A 22,120-nucleotide genomic window follows, 5' to 3' on the forward strand; every position below is an offset into this window, starting at 1 on the left:
AATACAATACTTTTGTTTTTACAATAGTTTGTGTGTCTGTGACAATCCTCTTGAGTGCACTTTGTTTCAACATACAGTAAGATGATGTCATGGCAAGGACCAAAAAGGAGCTGGTGGGAAAAAATCCATTTTACCAGTGGGACTAAAAATAATATGAGATTTTTGGACATTTTTGTAAAATTGCTTAATGTTTTTTTTCATGGTCTTACTGGCTGCACTGCAGTAAAATGACACGTTTTTTTTATTCGAATGGACTCCAGTGTGACATTAACAGAGAATGACTACTGCTTGGCTGTCTTATATGCATTTGATATCACATATTCAAATCTTCAAACCGACCCTAAATATGCACAATATTGTATTATATATGAGGAGGTGCTAGCGTGGCCATGCAACAGAGCTACTTTGTCCCAGCAGCAACACCATTTCTGTTTGTTTCTTTATTTGGGTTGCATCTACGGCACAAAAGGTGTTTAAACATTGTTTTTCTGAAAGCATCTCAGATCAGTCTGACTCATTCAAGTACGCCTGACGCTTCAGTTAATTGTTGTCTATCAATGACACAATGTTTTTTTGGCCCTGGGGATACTAACGGCAGCACTAATGACTGCAATCATTCAACACAATGAGATATCTTTCCAGCAGTGAAACTGTCATTCATTTTATGAACACATCAAACAAGTGTTTCTCTATGAGCCTGGCTGGTGGTCCTGGCAAACAGCATCAACAAGCTCAGTCATCTCTTTGAAGAGTCAATAATCTGTTGCATATGCTGAAGTGATAGTTTATTCTTCTTCTTTTGGCTTTAAAAGGCTTTGGAAATAGAAACGCAATGGATATGAAAACAGGGCTTAATCAGAAACAAAACATGACACTGGTCCTACTATCACAAATTAGATCCTCTTCAAATGTTTTGACCTAGTTTGAGTGACCCACTTGCCCGCCTCATGTTTTGTACTGTAATTTTGTATGTGCTTAGATCATTAAGTGCAATAAAACAGAACTTTACTGCACCTGAGCCCATACAGTTTCCTCACAGCAGAAGAGTACACAGAGTGATTTCACTGTTCCTTTTCTTTGCTTTAATGTGTACTAACTTGTAAAATAACACACTGTAATCTCTAAACTTCACACTGTTGGCACGCTTTTGTGAATGGTACCCCATGTCTTTAATAGTTCATAAGTTATGGCAATATTAAAATGAGATAAAGAATAGGAATGGCACTTTGTGTGCCATCAGTGACAGTGGTCATATCTGAGTTGCTACAGTTATTTTGCAATGTTAATTTGCACTTATATGAACTTAACATCTAGATACTTATGGCACATTTGGAAATTAATCTTAAATAGACGCCATGTCAATAGTAAAATAATCCTTTTCCATTATACTTTCAACATACAGTACATGCAATTTTATTTTGTGCTATCATTTTGTAAGAGTAAATATCGTGCTTTTTTTTAAAGAGCACATCACATTTGTCCCACTTAGGTGAACTCAGGTAAATATAAGGATAAAAGCAAAAATTTCAAAGACTCATACCTTTGTGAAGTGCAGAATCCTGGAGTGTGCTATTTATATTTGCTCTCCCACTCAACAGCTGACTCAAAATAAAAGTATATTTACACTATGTATTGAAATGCTGTAAAGTCATAATGTGGGTGTACAGTTCCACTGAAAGACACTTGATTTGATTTCTTTTGTGTACAAGCTGACAGCACTGACTCACTGACAGTATAGTCTACACATTGTTCTGTCATTTAAAGGGATTCTTTGCTGATTTTCAACCAGCTTTGTATGTATGTGTAAATGAACCGTGGTAAACTTCCCTCCATCATACCAGCACCCAGATCTTCCCGTTCATCTCCCAGCTAAAATCAGATGGATTTTGCGTCATCCAGCAGATTTTTGCTGGCTCTAGGGCTGTTGCTCGAAATACAGATTGTACTTCCGCATTTTCGTGCCCACCACCACAGACACAAAGAGTTAAGAATCAGATGGAGAGATCTCTCCCTCTTTCAAACTTAAACTAAACTTGGATCAAACTGTAAATTATGCAGCACTGATCAAATATAAACCAATATTCTGTCACTGTATTGCCTATTTCTCAGCTAAAATGTCTTCAGAGACATATTTTAGTGCACTGTTTGGCTGTAATATGAGAATTTGTGAACGAGAAGTGGCTTCCTGTTTCCTGGAGGCTGAAAATACTGAGATCAAATGGTAAAACTGAGCAATGTTGATCAAATAGGAACTTAGATTCTGTCACTACGTTCCTGTTTCTCCACTGAAATGTTTTCAGAAACATATTTTAGCTTTGTAAATCACATCGTTCATTACCTGTCAGCTGCCATATTGTTACCAGTGGATTAACAACCAAGCTTGCATTACCTCACCCACCAGCAGGAGTGTTTATTGGTCTGATGCAGCAGTGCATTCTGGTTAGTTGTAGGTTTTCTACCTCTTGAGCAAAAGCAAATGCCACAGCCCTTTTCCCTTCGTTTTCTCTGGTCATGTAGCACCAATTTCAAAAGTATTTAGCAGCCTAGTTTTATGAAAAGACCATCTTTCCAGCAGTGAAATACTTCTTAAACTATTCTCTAAAAAAATTGCATTCAGCGAGACCTACTGACATGCAACACAACTTAGCCTATGATTAATGGCTCTGTGATAACAAAAGCAATAACCACAAAAAAGCAGCTGAAAGTGGAAGAGATCTAATTTGACATCTTGGGATTTCAGCTAAATATAGTGGAGCATCTGGTTGCCAAAAGACATGCAACTGTGTGAGTGGTACCACATCAGGCTCAGTGTTAAGCCTGGCCAGTTTTCATTCAATATATAAGAGAAATTTCAGTCACTGCCTCTGTTATTTTATTAGATCATTAGACCATTTTATTTGGCGTCTACTCAAATGCTGAACTACATTATAAGACCTGCAGAATCTATTTGTACTCAGCATTTTTTAAAATTCATTAAATAAGCCTTAAAAAGGCAGCCAGCTGCGCCAATGTTTTCTCTTTTTTTTTTGTTCTTTGGCTAATAGGTCTATGTTTCAAAAGCAAACGTCTGCATAAAATATTAAAATATGAGTGAAAAACCAAGCTGTCTCATTGCGTATGTTCAATGTAGCTTAAAGGAAGCAATTTAAAAGTAACACTGGTGTTTGGCAATGTTCTGGAAAAATTTACACCAGTGAGCTAATTCCCCGCTGTGCGACAAGCCAGCTAAGGTTACCACCGATGTACATTTCATATGCAGCTACATGAAATGGTTTATAACATCTCTACAACCTTTTTTTGGAGGAGTCGCTCTGCCTCAAATCACAAGTTGGACAGGGAGCTGCTTAGTGAAGACGCAGCGTTCCCTCAAAACAGACGTTTTGAATAAAGGATTCAGTGTAGCAAATGCTTTCTTCAAGCCTACGCGAGAGCAAGTGGGGGCACTGACTGGGGCCAGGTCTAAGGAGAGAGGGTGAGAGAGAACAGATGATATAAGGTCCCTCTTCCTAATAATTTCAGGAATTTCATTATTTCCTTAGAAAATATTTGTCCAGATTTTTTGGACATCCATGGGGGGGGGGGGGGGGGGGGGGGGGGTTTCAATGCTGTAATGATCGAGTCAGCGATGAATAAGAGCAGCAGTTCTACTGTAGGGTCAGAAATGTACTAATCTGAGATCGATTATTCTGACGCTCCTGGCCCTGTTACAAAAACATGATGTGCATCACATGCTGGATTGATGAACAAGGGGACTTTCAGGGCAAAAACACACAGTCTGAGAATAATCGATTGGAAAAAAAAGGCACTTTATGTGTGCATTTGCATACATGTGCGCATGTTTAGTGCTGGTAAAGATTTGGTTGAAGCTTAGCTCGGCTGCCACTGTAGGAAGTCCCGATGATTTCATCATGAGTGTGTTTGTCGTCAGAGCAGTTTGGGCCTTTCAAACACTCTCTTTCTATCTGTCCATCCACATCTTACTCAAACCTCCTTGCCTTCCCCGCCCCCGGTGTTTTCTCTCTTTCACACACACACACACACACACACACACACACACACACACACACACACACACACACACCCCTCAACTATTTCCCCATCCCATAGCCCCTGTTCCCCTCTCTTGCCTCCCATCATACATTTTTTCAGCCGAGATGAGCCACTTGGGAAAGACAGGATTTTCCATGCATTTAACCACACCACTTTTCAGACATGTCCTGGGAAAAAAACTTTTAAAGACTTACAAAGAAAGAGAATGAGAGAGAGAGAAAAATTGAGGGAGGGAGAGAAAGGTAAGGTGAGTGCAGAAAATGGAGCTTTGCTAAATTCAAGCATCACTGCAGGGCATCTGTTGTAAGGAGATCCAGGGGTGCACGAGGCAGCTCAAACTGCCGTGTTAATGCTTTTATATCTGATACATATTAAATAGGGGATTATGACCTCATCCATTTACACCCATATATAATTCGTATAAGCCCATAAATTTGCCTTGTATACATATGTCTGGGGCAGCATAGTGTGAAAGCAAGGGTGAGCTGGCATGGCAATGACGCTTTCACGGCCAAGAACACTTTTAAAATTGGAGGGGGCCCTCAGCTCCCCTGTCATCGAGTCGGTCAACACCACAGCCCCTAAACCCATCATTCATCTCTGCCTTTATTACTATACTTGCACTCTACTCTTTAACCTTCCAACTTACTCCGCTGATTATTTTTTTCCCCTTCCAAGGAAGACACATGCATAGGAACTGTGTCTGTGCTCAAATTCCAGAGATCCTGCTGTCAAAAAGCAGGATTTGGAGACATATGGAACAGACGATGGGAAGGTCCAAATGCTCCCAAGTTCTCACAGTTCCTATCTGAGAAGAATAGAAGCTCTTAATCAAGTACGAGGATATTCACCCTTGGTGCCGTCCTTGAACCACAATGACCCCACCAAGGTATTATCAACTGAATTCCCCAGTGTGTCATATTTTCGAAAGACCACCTACAGTATCTGGCTACATATTATCCCATCATAGCCAGATGCAACTCCCCTGTCTGCCCAGTGGCCCAAGTAAAGCCTCCCCTTTCTCCAATTTCCCCTCAGTCCCCTAGTTGAGCAGAAAGACGTCTCTCAGGCCCCATGCGAGCACAGGTGAAACTTCAGCAACAGGTGCTTTTATAAGTATGCTATGGCTTTAAAGGGGAAGTGCAAACTCCTGGTATTTACGCCCAAGCACTCCATTATGTTTTATGGGATGGGGGCTTAAGGTTTAGACGACCAACTGTAAAACACCCAAGTCAAGGGCCATGGAGATTAGCTCCCCACTCTGAGCTAGAATACAGCAGGGAGAGGGAGTGAAGGAAAGAGGAAGGGTGGTCCATCCATTAACCTGCCACAGTGAGAGGTATTGACTCAGGAGGGGGAGAGAGACAGAGGCCAGGGGAAAACAGATGACCTGTTAGCCTCCGATAAAGCCAGGCCAGAACTTCATTTCCCAAAAACATATTGAGGCCAAAATGGTCCTAATATCCATCTTGCAAAGTTTGTGTATCAATCTTACTTTAGTTCGGGAGGTGTTTCCAAAAAACATTTTAATTTCGGGTGCTCGCAAAACCTTCCAAATCTGATGAGTTTTGATATTATGGGATTGATCTTCTGTCAAGTTGCTTAGATATTACATTGATCTTTCATTCACAGTCAAAAACACACAGTGGCACCCCCAAGGGGGGACCAGGGCCACTCTGATACAATTGCTGGCCCTTTAACTGGCCCCTTGTGGCAAAAATGACTGGAGGCTGATATTGCTGTCTTTATAGAAGTATTTCACTGCTGGAGAGATTGTTATTTTTATAGAACTGGGCTGTCTAAGCAGTATACAGTTGCAAACACTTTTGATATATGTGCTACAAGATCAGAGAAAACAGAAAGGGCTGTGACATTTGTTTTTGCTCAAGAAGTAGAAAACATACAACTCCCAGAATGCATTGCATCACATCACATCAGACCAATAAACGCTCCTGTTGGTGGGGGATGTACTGCAAGCTCGGCTGGCTTTTGTGCAGGAAACAATATGGCGGCCTGCTGGTCTATCTAGAATTACAGTTAAACAGTAAGCTAAATTTTTTTCCAAAAACATTTGAGGCAAGAAATAAGCAACACAGTGACAGTAACTAAGTTCCTATTTGATCAGTGATGCTTGGTTTTACCATTTGATCTCAGTATTTTCAGCCTCTGTTTTTACAGTACAGGAAATAGTATGGCACCCACTTCCTGTCCACAGACTCTCTTAACACAGCCAAACAGTGCACTTAAATATGGTTCTGAAGACATTTTAGGCAAGAAATATGCAATGCAATGATAGAACCTAGGTTTATATTTTAGAATCTTGGTTTATATAGCACTACCTAGTTTACAGTCTGATCCTAGTGTGGTCTTGGGGTGGAGATTCTCTCTATATATCCCCTTCTATACTCTTTGTGTACATGGTCGCGGGCATGCAAAAAATGAGAAAGCACGATCTGTGGTTCGAGGAACGGCCCTAGAGCCAGCTCAATCCGTTGGATGATGCAAATGCATCATTCATCTGATTTGAGCTGAGAGAGTAGCAGGGAGATCTGGCTGCTGGTAAGATGAAGGGAAGTTCACCACAGTTCATTTCCATATAGTACCCACGCTGCTATGATAAAAAGCCGGTTAAAAATTGGTGAAGTATCCCTTTAAGAGGCTGTGGGGCACTCATTTTACAGCTAGCAGGCTAGTGGTATCTTGTGAAACTAGACAGCAAAAGACATCCATTGGCGCCAACCATGTCAGCATAGCTTGTTAGAAAGGGGAGTAAACACTGCTCCACAGTTAGGCTAAATTTGGCAAGGATATCGGCATGGCCATTTTAAAGGGGTCTCTCAAACTCTCACCTCAAGATATCGTAATGAAAATGGGTTCTACGTGTACCCAAAAGTCTCCCCAAAACTTGAGAAGGCTTGTTTCCAGTAAATGTTTTGCTGCCTACGATCAATGTACTCCTTCAAATTAAAAAATAATATTTGTATTCTTAAAGGGATAGTGCACCCAAAAATGAAAATTCAGTCATTATCTACTCACCTATATGCCGAGGGAGGCTCAGGTGAAGTTTTAGAGTCCTCACATCCCTTGCGGAGATCCAAGGGGAGAGGAGGTAGCAACACAACTCCTAATGGAGGCTGACGGCGCCCCAGATTCAAACGTCCAAAAACACATAACTGAAACCACAAAATATCTACAGGCTACAATGAGGCTAAAAACAGAGTTCAAATGACGTTTTTCCAAACAACTTTTTATGTCGGGGCTTCAGGACACTTGAATCACTACGGACAAGCAGTATGGAGATATTTTGTGGTTTCAGTTATGTCCTTTTGGACGTTTGAATCTGGGGCGCCGTAAGCCTCCATTAGGTGGAGTTGTGTTGCTACTCCCTCTCTCCTTGGATCTCCGCAAGGGATGTGAGGACTCTAAAACTTCACCTGAGCCTCCCTCGGCATATGGGTGAGTAGATAATGGCTGAATTTTCATTTTTGGGTGCACTATCCGTTTAAAGAAAAGGACAACCAGCCTATTTGAAGAACAATGAAATACCTAACACATGTATAAACAGATACATCACATATCAAAACAGGATTGTTGTGGAATTCAAAATGTTAATGGTACCAGTATTGGTCTATGCACATCAGATAATTAGTCATATTAACTGTAAAATGAGAAAGCAAAATATATCAGTATACCATTCCTAAACTCTGACATTGACATGATTTTTTAATAGCCTATACTCTGACAGCATAATCGAATTCCTGAAATTCAGCAATGGCTTTTGGTTTTGTGCCACCCCAAGATTTTTTAGTGGCTCCATCGAGCCACCCCAGTGAAAAATTTCTGGGGGCACCACTGCACAACCATCAGCAGCTCAAACAACTTCTTCAGAGTACCATTTGTTTTCTGCCTTTCTGCACATGTAATGTATATTCACAGTGTATAAATTACAGCCACAATTTCAAATGTCCCTTGCTTCAGACATAAGAATGTTCCGCCTTAAAATAAATGCTGTCAGATAACATCAAATACCACCAAAACCATAAGAAGTGTCAAAACCATGGGCTGTGAAAACAATGCAAAATATTTCCCTCAGCCAATGTGAAGGGGGGGAGAGGGGGGATTATTATCAATGGTATTTTCAGAGGGGAGACTGTTGCAGGACCACAGAGCTGCCTGTGTCCTGTGTTAGCCAGATTTTTGAAAACACTACACGTAAGTGGTAACAGGCGCAAACGCTGCAAAAATAAATGCAGGACCTCACAACCATTGTTCCCCCTGCATACGCGGTACATTGTTCATCCAGAATTCCATAATTAAGGAGGAATGTCAAACTGTTTGTAGTGCAGCTCTCTGCAAGTCTCTCCAGACATACCATAATCAAAGCAAAATAAGCAACCACTTGGGGAGATTATATCTATTTTTTAGACAGAGAATTCTCTTGTCCTCTTTCTGTCTCTTCTCTCTCTTGCTGGTATCCTTCGTTTCACGAGCCCATCTTTTAAACGCCTGCAGGGAGGTTTCAACATTGCAACGGCAAGCGTTTTGCCAATGGCTGATGTCTAAATGAAGTAGTTTGCCTGCCACTTGATGAATTAGCTTCTAATGATGACTAAGCTGGAAGGGATGTGATGGGAATTGAGAGATGGAAGCAACGGCAAACCCACCTGCTTTCCCCCTCTCATGTTGTTAATTAGATGTCATTATTTAGCTATTTTGCGGTCATTTTAAACAACCGGATTGTGCCAAACAGACAATGCTTCCAGCTTAACTATGATTGAAAACAGCCTGGTTTCCTTGATTCATGCTATCAGAAAGACCCAAACAATCCCACACACTAGGTCTACTCGTTTTTCCTCCCTTTCGCTTGTCCCCACATGACAGTGGCAAGAAGAAATCCTGACAAACATCGGAATCTCGTTCATTTTTGTCTCTTTTTCTGGCGTACCCATAAAGACCCCCTGCACTGTCCACAAAAATGTCTCAGTCTACTGTGTTGAGTTTCAGTGTACCAAGAAACAAACAATCCTGCTATTGGAGGTCTGGCACAAACCTTATTACAGCAAATCCAGAATTCCAGAGATGTATTCTCCTTGCCAGCTTTACTCATCATCTAAAAGCCACAATGACATTACCACAGAAACAAAAATTTGCATGCATTTATGAAGGCCGCTGTATTCTCCAAAAGTAGCCACATAAAACCACATAATCTCCTGCTTGATGTTCAGTACACCTAGGAGATTCTGTTATGCTGGGATTTGCGTGCAAGTGAGGTAAACTTTCTTCTCTGTTTTCCTGGAAAATTCTTTCAGGCATTCACGTTTAGGGACCCATACCTGCCTGTCTAGGAAACATGTTTTTCAGTGGTTTCCTGAAGAAACTTGGCATGTCTTTGAAATGATTTCCATTACTCCAAGTAAAAGCCATACCGGACTCTCTTTTCTGACCTCTAATTGCCCTTACACTCTGTTTAGAATGTCACTCTTTCCAAGCCGACTCCCTTCTCCAATCAGACCAGCTTAATTAGGACCATTGGGTATAGGAGACACAGAGTAGAAAAAGGTGAGGAGAGTTGTTGAAAAATTGATACAAAAATGAGCGGTCTGGCCTGCGCATTTGCTACTAGGAAAGTCATCCGGTTGCGTTTGTTTTGCCCCGCTTAAGTGTGGAACACTGATTGAACCAGGCCAAGGCTAGATTGGACTAGCTGCTCCCAGAGGAATTCCCAGGCCACACAGGCTGGGAGTTATGTTACACTGAGCCTCAGCCCAAATGGTCAGGAAACAGTAGGACTAGACATTAAAACCTCTCTTCAGGGACACATGTATGGAAAGATTTGTTGTTTGATTTACTCTAGACATGTGAGGCCATCGTGTGGAGTTGGTTTACCAAAATTATTCAATCACGTCAACCAAAAAAATGTATCAAATTAAGCAAAGAATGCTGTGGTTGGTTAAAGCTTTTTGGTGAATTTAAGCCTTGTGTTTATTAAACAACCACCAAAGAGGATTACCAGTGCTGAAACGTGGTAACATGCAAAATGTGAAGAAAGGGAGCTTACTTGTGTGGGGAAGAGCGGTTGAAGCATGTCTTGGTCACATCCGTCACATTGGGGTTACAGCAGTCACCAAGGTCATAAAAGAAGTTCTCCCAGTTACATTCAGGGTCACATATACCATTCCCCTGCTTGTGCTCAGGGCAACGGCTCCGATATCCCGACATGCAGTCACCTGCATCAAAACCTGTCAGCGGGTGGTTGCACTCTGGGTCACATGAATCATCACCAACTTTGCTGATATCACAGTTAGCTAGGATCAATCTGTTTCGAAGTGCTGAATTGGTCACGTTGTGAATGCTAAGCTCCCAGGTGATGTTGTAGGGGCTAAAGGCATCATTTAGCTGCTGGTGCTGCAGGCTGATCTGGTGGTCTGATACAGTTGGCCTAATCCGTGCATCATCCCAAACATTTATGACACGATATCGTACTTTCTTGGGCCGACGGAAGGTCCAAAGGTTGTTGTAGTTTTTGATGACCTCGACATTGTCACAGACAGTTTGACCACAAGTTGGAGGGTCCAGCGTTGTGTCCAATAATCCCTCAGAATTTACGACTCCGACACCACCCAGAAACCCTAATCGCTGAGGAAAGCTACCATCTTTTACAGTCAGCCACTTCCGGCCTGGGTGCTCGAATGTTTCACGTATGACCAACTGAGGTAGATCTTGGGGGTCTTCGTGGGCCTGCATATCCCTGACAATCTGCCTCTGCCCTCTGGCCTGCCTCCATAGGCCCACCCTCTCCACTGCCCCCCTGTAATTATGATTCAGTGCATTCCCTCCGATCATCAGCACTTTGCACTTTTTGGTCAAAGGGCTGAAGACATCGCCCGATTGCTCCCGACTGACACCCACTTGGGCGCCATTGACAAAGAGCTTCATGTACACACCATCATATGTGACTGCCACGTGTGCCCATTGGTTGGGTACATAGCGAGCATTGGAGTGGATGGAGGTCACTTTGTGGGCACGGTCAGTTTTAAGGGAGAAGAAGAAGCGGGGGTCACGATTCCCGTGTTCACTAACCGCCTGGATGCCAAGCAGCCAGCCTCGGTCACTGGAGGCGTAGAAACACTTGTCGTACAGGCCTGGAGAGAGAATGAAAAAAGGTTGATTAACATGTGGTGTGCCTTGATTTCCAGGTGAAAAAGTGGATGTGAACATGGAAGAAAATCGTCAGTGATAAAAAGCATTGTTCAGTGGTCACCTGTAAGAGTGCTGACACTTTACTGACGCTATCGTTCCACATCTTCATTTTTCAATAATATGATATATTGCAATCTTCACAAGCAACATACATATGAAACTTAATGCTAATTTTATTTGAGTATTTGTTGGTCAATATGAGAACCAGATTTCAAACTATACACTGGAACACTGTTTTATTCTCAAATATTCTAAGAAGTGTTATTTCCAGAGAGACCAAAAATGTAGATAGGGAGCATATGTATTAATATGATATATATTTTTCATTTCTAAGTGAGTGTTGTCCTGGAAATTGGGTGGAAGTGCATGTTTAGCTAAGGGAGACCCCATGGAAATCTCTCTGTATAGGCTTCTCGTGAACACTGAGCGCATTTAAAGTCGTTCGTGTGAATGTCCCCTGCCAGTGGGGTAGCCAGAAAAGGCTAGTTTTCTGCTAAAGCCTTGTTTTTGTAGAGGCACCAAAACACCTTTTTCCTGTTTCACTTGGACCGTGCATGTCAGCTTCAGCATGGTAATGTGTTTTCACTTCTTAGGGGATCTCTGAATGTTAACTGCTTGTTTGTTTAGCGCTTGTTGAGGTACGTGTGCGCAGGCACACAAGTTCATGTCTGTGCATGTGTGTGTGTTTTTTAATGCGTGTTCGTGACTGTGTGCGTATATCCATACGGTCCAGTCAAAGTGTGCAAAGATTCCAAAGCACCTTGACGTGCCTCACAAGGTCCATCTCAGCTTGTGAAAGTCTGTGTTCACAGGTGATTCTGGGGAGGGAGCGGGACTCCACTCTTGTCACAAGAAATCATTCCTGGGATTTGCTACCATCAGGGGAACTATGATCTTTCTGGCTCTTATATACATCCAGTCCATATAGGCATTGAGTGTCATTTGTAGTTGTTTCTAGGATCTGTGCATCAAATGCCTGTAAATACCCTTCATATTTGCCTCTGCTGCCTTTAGTATGGTCTGAAATTATAAGCTGATTATCATAGTGAGGATCACATCTTTGCCTCAATGCACTTGTCCACTCAAATACCTTTGTTCCCATCGATTAGGCCACCTGAGCCTGCAATAAGTGGCTGCCTAATGGTGATTGCACGGACATCTTTCTAACTTTGACCTGTTTCTAATTAGATGCACACTTCAGTATGCATTCATTAACTTGGTATTTCAATGGACTAATGTTCAAAGAGCGAGGGTTGGGTTCAGCATCAAGGTCAGTCCTTTGGTGGATGACGTTTTCAGGCTTTCCACTACACTGGAAAGAAAAAGCCTTCCATCTGTCAGCCAGTGCACTCAAGGCTAAAAGGTGTGCTAAAATGCTCGTAGGGCTCCTAGTGTAAACAGCTGTCATAATTCTGCCATGCTCAATTAATCTAACACACTACACTTTTCCAGACCCTGCACTGCGACTCCTCTGGCTCACACAAACACACCTACACACACACATGCGCATACTTATACGGACATGCATAAATATATACGTATGTGCTCGTGAAAAAGGACGCACACTACCATACGCACAGACAAGCTGAAAAGCTGAAGTACACACTTGTGTCCTCTCAGAAACAGACACACACACGCAAAGGGATTTACATGTGCACACGCTACGGTAGAGAGCTGTTCCTGTCAGGTTCAAAGGCAAACCTTCCCCACACTTGCCATTTGTCTTCTTCCAAGAAAAACACACTCAGGAAAAAAGTTAAAAAACACATACACACACAAAGAAAAATGTCACAAGGACTTGATAAAAAGCAGGGAGGAAGGGAACAATGAAGACTTCGTTTACTTTTGAGCTGTTCTGGCTCTGAAAGGTCAACGAAAGGCACTTTTCATACTAAAGTGACCGCCACAGCAGTTTCCCTGAGGAGATAATGGAAAATCCCATTGATATCTTAAAAACAAACTTAGCGAACATAACAAGGATATTGATTGCAAAAAATGTCATCACACCACTTGAAAACACTTGGCTTTAAACGTTTGGCTTGGCTGTCAAATTTCACTCTGATTTAATTCAACTAAATGCTGATTTTTATGAGTCATAAATGATCTACCAATTGTTGCACTTTTAACGCCAGATGACATAAATTAACACCACTTTTCTACACTGTAACTTGCACTGACACTGAGGACATTAATTTGGCAGATTTGGGGGAACTCAACAACTCTTTTCCAAACACTCATTATGGCAAAGTGAGGCACAGTGCATGACCATGATCATGATTCAAACTAATAAGGGGACTGTGAAGATGTTTTTTAGTCGAGGTATTAATTGCTGAGTATAAGTGTTGCACTCAGGGCTTAACCCCACTTCAGACTCTAACCACTTGCCAGGTAATTAGTCATGATCTAAAGGTTATTCGTCTTCCTCTTAGTCTCCCAGTTACATTCAATTATGATGAAACAGGATTAGGATACAATTTTTAAGTATCCATGAAAAAAGGACCAGCAAAGCTAAATGTGTTTTTGAACTTTTTTTTTTCGTGACTAGATGACCGTACCAAAAATATATCTGTTATCGCAGTGATTATCTGCTAACGTCTGCATATAATTGTCCCCAGCAGGTCATGGAGGAGAGCCTCCATCCCTCTTGTGATTTATTTTCCTCTTCCTTTGATGCGGGACAACCCAAAATGACCCGGATACAAGGGCTAATAGGGCACAACAAAGTTTGCATAACATTTGGACACAGCGTACGTGTGTGTGCGCGTGCGTGTGTGTGTGTGTGTGTAAACCTTTAAAACGTTTCAAATGCTTTTCAACCTGGGATCAATTCTGACCACATGTAACTGTCACACTCGGGAAATGACAGTACAGGAAACAGGTTTCTTTTTCCCTTGAAGTCTTGTAGTTTAATTCAAAGGGCACAAGATAATCTACAGTTGTATTTGATGATGGGTTGACTGCTCATCTGTGGAGTATAAAGTTACAGCTATTGATCCCTGGTCATTCTCATTTCACCCATAAGTGGTCCTGCTTTAGCTCTCCAAGGAATTGTTGAGAGAAAATTGGTTGACTCCACTTAAATAACTTTGAGGAATACTATGCAGGGAATGACAGCTAGTGTTTATAAACAGTATCACCAGTGAAAATTAAAGTGGAAGTGAAAGCTAACCCCAGTTTCACTATCGTCTTGGAAAGAGCTTTGTCCACTTGGCGTTTGGCTCTCTACATTTGGGTTTTTTCAAAGCTGTGTCCTCAACTTTTGTGACTTCCTCTTGGATTAGAGTTGCTTATTGTCTGGCATGTGGTCTCTACCTTTTTAGTCCTGACCTCACCTTTGTGCTGCACCTGGAAACATCCCAAACAGAGCAAAAATAGAAGAAAATGCAAAAATACAGGCAGAGGGCATTGTCTCTGCAGATAAATACACCACCACACACTTCTAGTGGTTCATAAATAATGACTGAGTGAGAGTACTTTTGTATGAGCCTATGCATAGTATACCTTTAAAAGGTCCAGCGTGTAGAATCTAGTGGCATCTAGTGGTGAGGTTGCAGATTGCAACCAACCGAAACTTCTCCTGTGTGCCAAGCATGAAGAAGAACTATTGTTGACACAAAAATGCAAATGCCCCTATCTTGAGCGAGTGTTTAATTTGTCCATTCTGGGCTACTGTAGAAACATGGCAGACTCAATGAAAGAGGACCCATTCCATATGTAGATGTAATGGTATGGTGATATGGTATGGTAAATAGATCCATCATCCATTGTTATTAAATGGAGATATTCCATAGAGATATAAGATTTGTGTGTGTGTAACACACAACTTAAAAACAAAGACAATAATGAGCCACTGGGGCTGGGCAAGGATGCAAAGAACCAAACCACTCCAGGGCTTCCACTATTCTTTCCTCAAGCCAGATATTGTGCTCATTTTATCCAAGCCGATCCCATTGCATTTATAAAGCACACTTAAAAACAAGTTGACCAATCAATCTCAATCTATACAATCAAAAAACAGTGCAGTAAACACACAAAGACCAGATTAAAAGACAAAATGACAATAAAATGATAAAAGCAATACGGCAACTCTCATACTGAACTGGAAGCCGAAAAATAAAGCTGTGTTTTAAAACAGACTGTGGGGGCTAGCCAACATATAGAGGCAACTCATCCCAGAGTTTGATGCTATTTTGATGATTCCCAACCAGTTGCACAGAAAACAACAACACAAGTGTAACAACAAAGAAAACTGAAAAAGACAGAAAAAGAGAGACAGAAAGAGAAAGAGAAACAGCGGTGGTCAAAACAACACAGTAAAAAAAACAGCTGCTCCAAACAACACAGTGCCGGGATCAAAACAAGGGGATGGAGCAATTTTCGAGGCACTGGGATTTTTGAGGCCTGAATTGGATTTAAAAGATTAGGCTTTATTGAATTTGTTTGATCATCATATTTGTTCTCTTTGGGTTCCCTCTGTGGCACACGGACGGGGGAGCAATGGGAGCAAATCTTAAAAAAAAAAGAGCACACAAGATTATACACCAGTTGTAATCTCTAGTGGGGAGATGCCAGTACAAGATTGGGGGGGGGGGGACAACAACAACACCTGTACAAGATAATGTGATCCAACACCAACATCTGTAACACCTATAGTGTCATTTTCTATTAAGGTTGTATCCAGGAGGTGTTCATTCAACTCTATGGTCATTGTGGGGGCACTTGTTTGTGTTGTTGTTGTTGTACTGGATTGCATAATACTGTACAGATGTTCCTGTTATTGTGTCCATCCTCTGTAAATCTAGGAGTCACTCAGGTCACAACAGACCCTCTCCCCCCCCTCTCCCCCACTTTGAGACTCTGACAAGGGATTGGTTTTGCAGAGCGTGTCCCTGCCAACTGGCTAGCACTAACTCAAAGTGTACTGTATCTCAAAACACACACACAAATACACACATGAGCTATTATTTATGTGTGTGTAGGGGGGTTCGAGACAGCCAGACAGATATAAAATAAAAGGAGCATGTAAATTTACTCATATGGTTGAGTTGAGTCCCCAAACGTGCAGACTGGCATAGGGGAGGCTGAGGAGGACTGAGTTCAATTCAGTTCAATTCAGTTCAAAGGCAGCCATCTGCACAAGTACTGTAGCAGGCAATGAGTTGTGTATGCAACGCTCCCTATCGGCAAAGAAAAGCAACAAAAAAAGCCCAGTCCACTGTAATGCACAAAAGCGCTATTGGTCAAAACAGATGATGCAGAACAGTTTTTAATACCTTTCTGTGCTCCTTTACGCATGGCTGCAGGACAAAAAGGAGTGCGCACAGATGACAACTACAAGCTTTCCTGTGACGGCAGGGATCTACTCAAGTGTGTGTGCGTGTGTGTGTGTATCCTCCTCTGCGCAGTCAGTGGATAGAGATGCATCATCACTATCTGATTGTGCCTTGAATTGGAGACTGGCCGAATAACGCATGATTTCGCACCACAGTCTGCGTTTTTGGGCAGACTGTATACAGCACCAGCAGTCACCATGAAAAGCACACCGCCACTAACACAAGCAGGACATTTTCGGGCTGGAGAGGGAAACCCTGGATGTCTCAGTCCTGTCCCGTAACTCCGGTAGCCAATCCAAAGGTGTCGATTTTGGGGGACACTCAAGCTTGCGGCTTGAGCTGTGCGCTTTGAGCGCCTACAACGGATCTCTCCCGCTTTGTGCCTGACGTGACGTGCTCGCTCACAAAGTTTTGGCCATTACATCATAGTTTTAAAATAGCCAAGTCGGTTCAGAGAAATTACATTTTACGCACAGTGACATCAGCTGCCGGTCAAATGATGCAGTAGCCTATATCTGCTGCCCGCACTCCTCACTTTTATGAGCACGGCGCACATACATCAGAATTCTTAAGTGGGAAAATTACAGGGAAATTAATTAGGAAATTAAAATTATATTGCAGCGTTTTTCTCTCTGGCAAACTTAAATGTGATCAAAATCTTCAGTGACCCTATGCTTGCACTACCTAAAACATCCGCTGTACTTTTCAGAGCATTACATCATTGTCTAGTCTGATAGATGAACTCATTTTCAACTCGCTGAAACTGCATGTTGCTTTGTTTCAGACTACATGACACTGGGATAAAACACTGCACATTTGCATGTTTAGTTCTCGTTTTCCATTTTAACTCGCTAGTTTTGGAGTTACACTAATAAAAGGAGTTGGGTTGACAATAGGATGGAGGATGTGTAGGCTATCCTACCTGCAATCACTGTGGGTGATCGTTGACCTCCCTCCGGTTTGATCCACATCTCCAGAGTGAAATTTCCTCTGGGTATCTCCACGCCAGGCTTCAGCCGTAGCTGATCTCCCCTGCCGGTAAAATAGACAGCTTTCCCCCGGTCTGGAGAGTTTTCCTCCGCCTGTGAGGAGCGCCGACGCTGGCGAAGCACCCGCCGCTCCAAGCCGGGCAAAGAGCGTTTGCCCCGGGGCAGACGTGTGGCACAAGCCCCTGGGATGGTGGCTTTCGCCTCCCTAATGCGCACCAACTCCCTCTTGGATCTCCCCTTTCTCCGGACTGTCCCGCACTCTGATCCAAAACACAAGATGAGAATCACCAGGCAAGACACCCAGGGAGATGTCCAAAGTTTCATTTTTCGGGAGAGGAAATGGCAAAAAAATATTTAAAATAAGAAGGGAAAAAATAAAATAAAAGAAACAACGGAATAACTAGAAAAAAATGTATGTCCACAATGTTCTCCTCTTTGGAATCCTCTCGAGTTTTTCCTTCTGTCTTTTTTACAGCGGTAGAATGTCAAAGCGTAGAAACTGTCTAAATAAACCCATAAAGCTATGCTGTTTTTCCCTCTTTATAATGCTAAGCCACGACCCCCTCTCTTAAGCAAAACTACTCTGGAGACATTCAGGGGACACAGGAATATTTGATTCATGTATGTGTTCCACGGTGCCTTTTCAATGGGTCCCATTTAGCCAAAGGGATGACTAATAAGTAATCAATCAAGAGGGGGGTCCGGCCGATGCCCCCCTCATCCCCTTTGGACGGTAGGAGTTACTCGCAGAAATCCACAGTTGTCCGCCAAGCTCTTGTCACACCTTTTTGTTGTTTCCTTATCCTACCCGTAAAACAGCATAAGAAATGGCACATATTAAATTCCAAAGAAAAGTGACAACAAACCGACCTCTCATATTTATTACAGGAAAACAAGAGGTGAATTGTGCTCAAAAATGGAATCCAAACTTCCCCCTCGCCTGTATGCCTGTACAAAAGTTGAAATGCACTATAATATCTGGTAAGGCGAATGAGAGAAAGAGGGACAGAGAGCTGCAGAAGTAGTAAGCATCGCGGTCCTCATTGATTGCCTGGAGCACACAGATACACTTGGAGGAGTCGGAGCTCGCCGTCCGCTTTAGAGGCAGTTTCTCTCTAAGTCTTTTTAAGAACAACTCATGTTTCAAATGTTCCGGGGCTGTGTTTTTTTCAAAGTGGGAAGTCACACAGGTAGGCAACTCTCACTGACGGTAATGCTCTCTGTGGCACATAGTGATAGGATGGTGTTTACGGAGTTTGAAAGGCGTATATGTATCCCTCTAGCGGTTACAATTTAAACAATCCAACACTTCCACCAAGTCCACAACCACAGGACCCTTAACCAAGAAGTCTGAGAACAGGGGAGAATTATTCCAGCCCTTGCTGTTCTTTATAGAAATCTGCCTCCTGGAAGCTTTAAAGCTGATTCCATTTTCACAATCAGAGATTTTGGCACTCATATTTCCTCAGGATACAGGCTTGTTATTCTTCAATATAAATAAAATTCACTGAAAACTATCCCAAAGATATTGCACCAAACATAATAAGGGAGCAAAGCTTTTATTTTGTAATGGTAAAATATATACATGTAATCAATAAAGATCAATATCCAAAATTTACACATTTATGCAATATTTAAAAACTACTATCATGCCACTCACAGACTCTTGGGAAAGTCCTCCATTTTTACTTTGGCAGAGTGACTGTCCCGTCAAAGTCATGTTTCCCATTAATGTATTTTCAAAATAAAGTAAGCAGTAGATCAAAGAAGTAATGGGAGAACGCTGACAAAGCCATAGCAGTTCTTGTCCTTTCTTTTACTTAACTTAATTTGATGGATAATATGTCCTTTTCCTCTTTCAGAGTTTGAACTTTTTAACCTCAGAATGGCAGTAAGTGCAGTTATGTGACTATTTGCTGTGTGTTTTTTCTTCTTTTGATTACCCTAAATCTCAGTTTATTCCAGTTTACTATCACCACGCGCAGATTTTTGACTTTGAAAAAGATGAATGTAAGGGATATTAAAGTTTCAGGCTGACCCACACATCTTAATGTTTACTGACCCATCACTTTGGATGGATTTGAGTTTCAAGACAACGCTCTCCACTGAAAGTTTGTAAACCTTTAAGAGCAATGACGAAGCCTGCATGAGTCTCAGCTGCTGAGTGAAACAAAAACAGTCCTTTGGTTAGTGTTGCTGTTACTCTGAGAATATTTTGAGTGACTTTACCTTTCAGTGGCTTTCCATAGAGACAGTCAGCTGGAATGTTGGTGTTTCCTCTCTGTTCTCCCAGGGTTGTTTGTTGTAAATGTGTGTTAAGACAGCCAAAACTTGCCACCTACCATAAAGGGAAGAGAGAACAAACATTAAATATTTGCTTTCTTTTTCATATGGTGTTGCGACTTTGGGCCGCATATTTCCTTTTGTGTCTTGAGCATATTGAGAGGTGTTTGACCTTGAGAAAGAGTTTCACATGGACCACAAATTTAAATCTTGTCAAAAGGAAGACAGTGGATAACTTTGTGTATCCCAACCTTCACATGACAGGTTGTTAACACACATTCTCCTGTCAGATGTGGTCGTGTGGCAACACTTCCATCCCCTTTGAAAGAGTTTTTGTTTGGGTCGTTGTCCCACAAACTCCTGATTCCCACGAGACCAGTGTTTGATGCCCATTTAGTGGTAAAATGTATTTTTTTTTTTTCAGCTGACCTAAAAAAAATTCATTCAGCAAAATACCGTTGGGTCACATCACAGACTTGAATGTACTTTAGTGTTGCAATGTACTGCAAGTGGATTTTCACAAAATGTACTTGATATCAAAATTGAACACTGACAGGAAATAGAAAAGTAAACCCTCTAAGGCACCAAAGTATCATGACAGAAGGTGAAAGACTTCTCCAGTCCTGTAATTACATTCTTCACTTCTTCACCTGAGATCAGACTGTCACTTTCTCTCCCTCTGAAAGAACATGAGTGCTGAAGATAGAAAAGATGACCTAATGTCTTACAGTCAGCATCCGTTCAGGTTGGTACACTATGTACAGACTGAAGGAGGGGGTGGTGGTGGGGGGACCCTGAAACATGCTCATATAAAGGTCATTCGCCATCCCTCCGTTATGCAAGGAGATTGAGTTGAATTGTTTTAGTACAGTCTTGCACCCACCAGCCAGCCCCTCAGGGCACAGACCAATCAACATGCGCAAAGTTCAAACAGTGTGCCTCCCCTGTTTCTACCATTTGTCGGTAGGAAAGCGTCACAATATCTCTGCTTTTTTCAAAACAGGCTGGATTCCCAGTTATTCCTGGATTTGATGGTTCAGGAAGACAACATCCCATCTTAACCTAATGACCCGTGACGGTTCATGTCACGGAGCCCGTGCGCGATTCTGTAAATCCCACTGCAAATCTGAGTCAGTCTGTAAAGCACGATGCACTGCATCGCTTACAGAGGGGCATGATGTTAAGATCAGTCAGAGGTCAGCTGTGAATAAAACACAACTGGACAAATGGAAACCTCTGACATTGTCGAATCAGTTAAAACAGGCATAAAAGACACATGAGGCAGTAATAGGTACAACTTGAGCAAGATCATTGTAATATTTTAACTCAAATGACAATGCAAGAGATTTCCAATCACTTAAGTCACATTATCTGACCTCTTTGTCCTGTGTGTGTATCAGATATACAGTTTTTGGCTTCTTCCTCTCCCTTGTCACTAACATCTTTGCTATCTACAAGCAACAGCTCGGTGAGTCAGGTAAAACATGAGCATATTTTGTCAACACAAAGCTCAGTAACTTAATATTCAACAATAAAATAGAGCAATAATGATGTGCATTTAATGGCTTTTTAAATTTCCATCAATCATAAGGTGTTAAAAAATAAACTACATTAACTGTGCCTCATGGCATGTAGGTCGCAAACATCCTCGAACTTTATCTCTAGCTCCATGGCGATGCAGCCATCGTTGTGTCCCTATCACTTGTGTTTAGAGAAAAGTGGTTGCAGTACTGTACAATAATCCCACCACGTCATCAGAGTGACTGTGGAGCAGTGCAAGTCAAATAGGAAAAAAACATTGTCCTATAATCCATTAATGCACCCAGCTTAATCTGGGACTCTTCTAAAGTGCAAACCTAAATGCTTTTGCCTCGATTTTTGTGTGTGGATGATCTGCAGAGTAAAATGATATAGTGTCAACAATGTTAACACATTAAAGAATAACGCAGATGAGGTTTACAGTAAATATGGGGGATTCTGGATGAGAAATGTGAGAGGAAAATAAAGGCGAAGCGACAATAGGATTCCATAATAGTGGCTGGGACCTTGTAAGGCAGTGGCTCTTTCTAAATATAATGCCGTTACAGAATACCCTTTAAAGCCCTTAAGAGTATAATCCTGTGCTACCTACAAACTCATACCAGGTTGAGTTTTCAGTGATTCCATGAAAACTGTCACGCAGGCAGTTTCTGGTAAAAAGGAACCACTTCCCAGTAAGAGATGTGACAACTGAGATGGAGGTGTTGTTTGTTACTTTTAAACAGA

The 22,120-nt window shown here is 41.9% G+C and overlaps 1 protein-coding gene across 2 annotated transcripts in view; it reads right to left on the reverse strand.

Annotated features, from left to right (window-relative positions):
- Positions 1–18,042, reverse strand: part of pappaa (pregnancy-associated plasma protein A, pappalysin 1a) — a 117,164-nt gene extending 99,122 nt beyond the window's left edge. For both annotated transcript variants that reach the window (XM_033646882.2, XM_033646881.2), the window contains exons 1-2: positions 17,506–18,042; positions 10,109–11,192 (exon numbers count right to left, since the gene is read on the reverse strand). In XM_033646882.2, the coding sequence (XP_033502773.2) occupies positions 10,109–11,192; positions 17,506–17,896 (1,475 nt within the window). In that variant the 5' untranslated portion in view covers positions 17,897–18,042. The remainder of the gene's footprint in view (positions 1–10,108; positions 11,193–17,505) is intronic.
- Between the last annotated feature and the right edge of the window lie 4,078 nt (positions 18,043–22,120).

This window comes from Epinephelus lanceolatus, chromosome 19 (genome assembly GCF_041903045.1).
Source record: "Epinephelus lanceolatus isolate andai-2023 chromosome 19, ASM4190304v1, whole genome shotgun sequence".
Taxonomy (NCBI): domain Eukaryota; kingdom Metazoa; phylum Chordata; class Actinopteri; order Perciformes; family Serranidae; genus Epinephelus; species Epinephelus lanceolatus.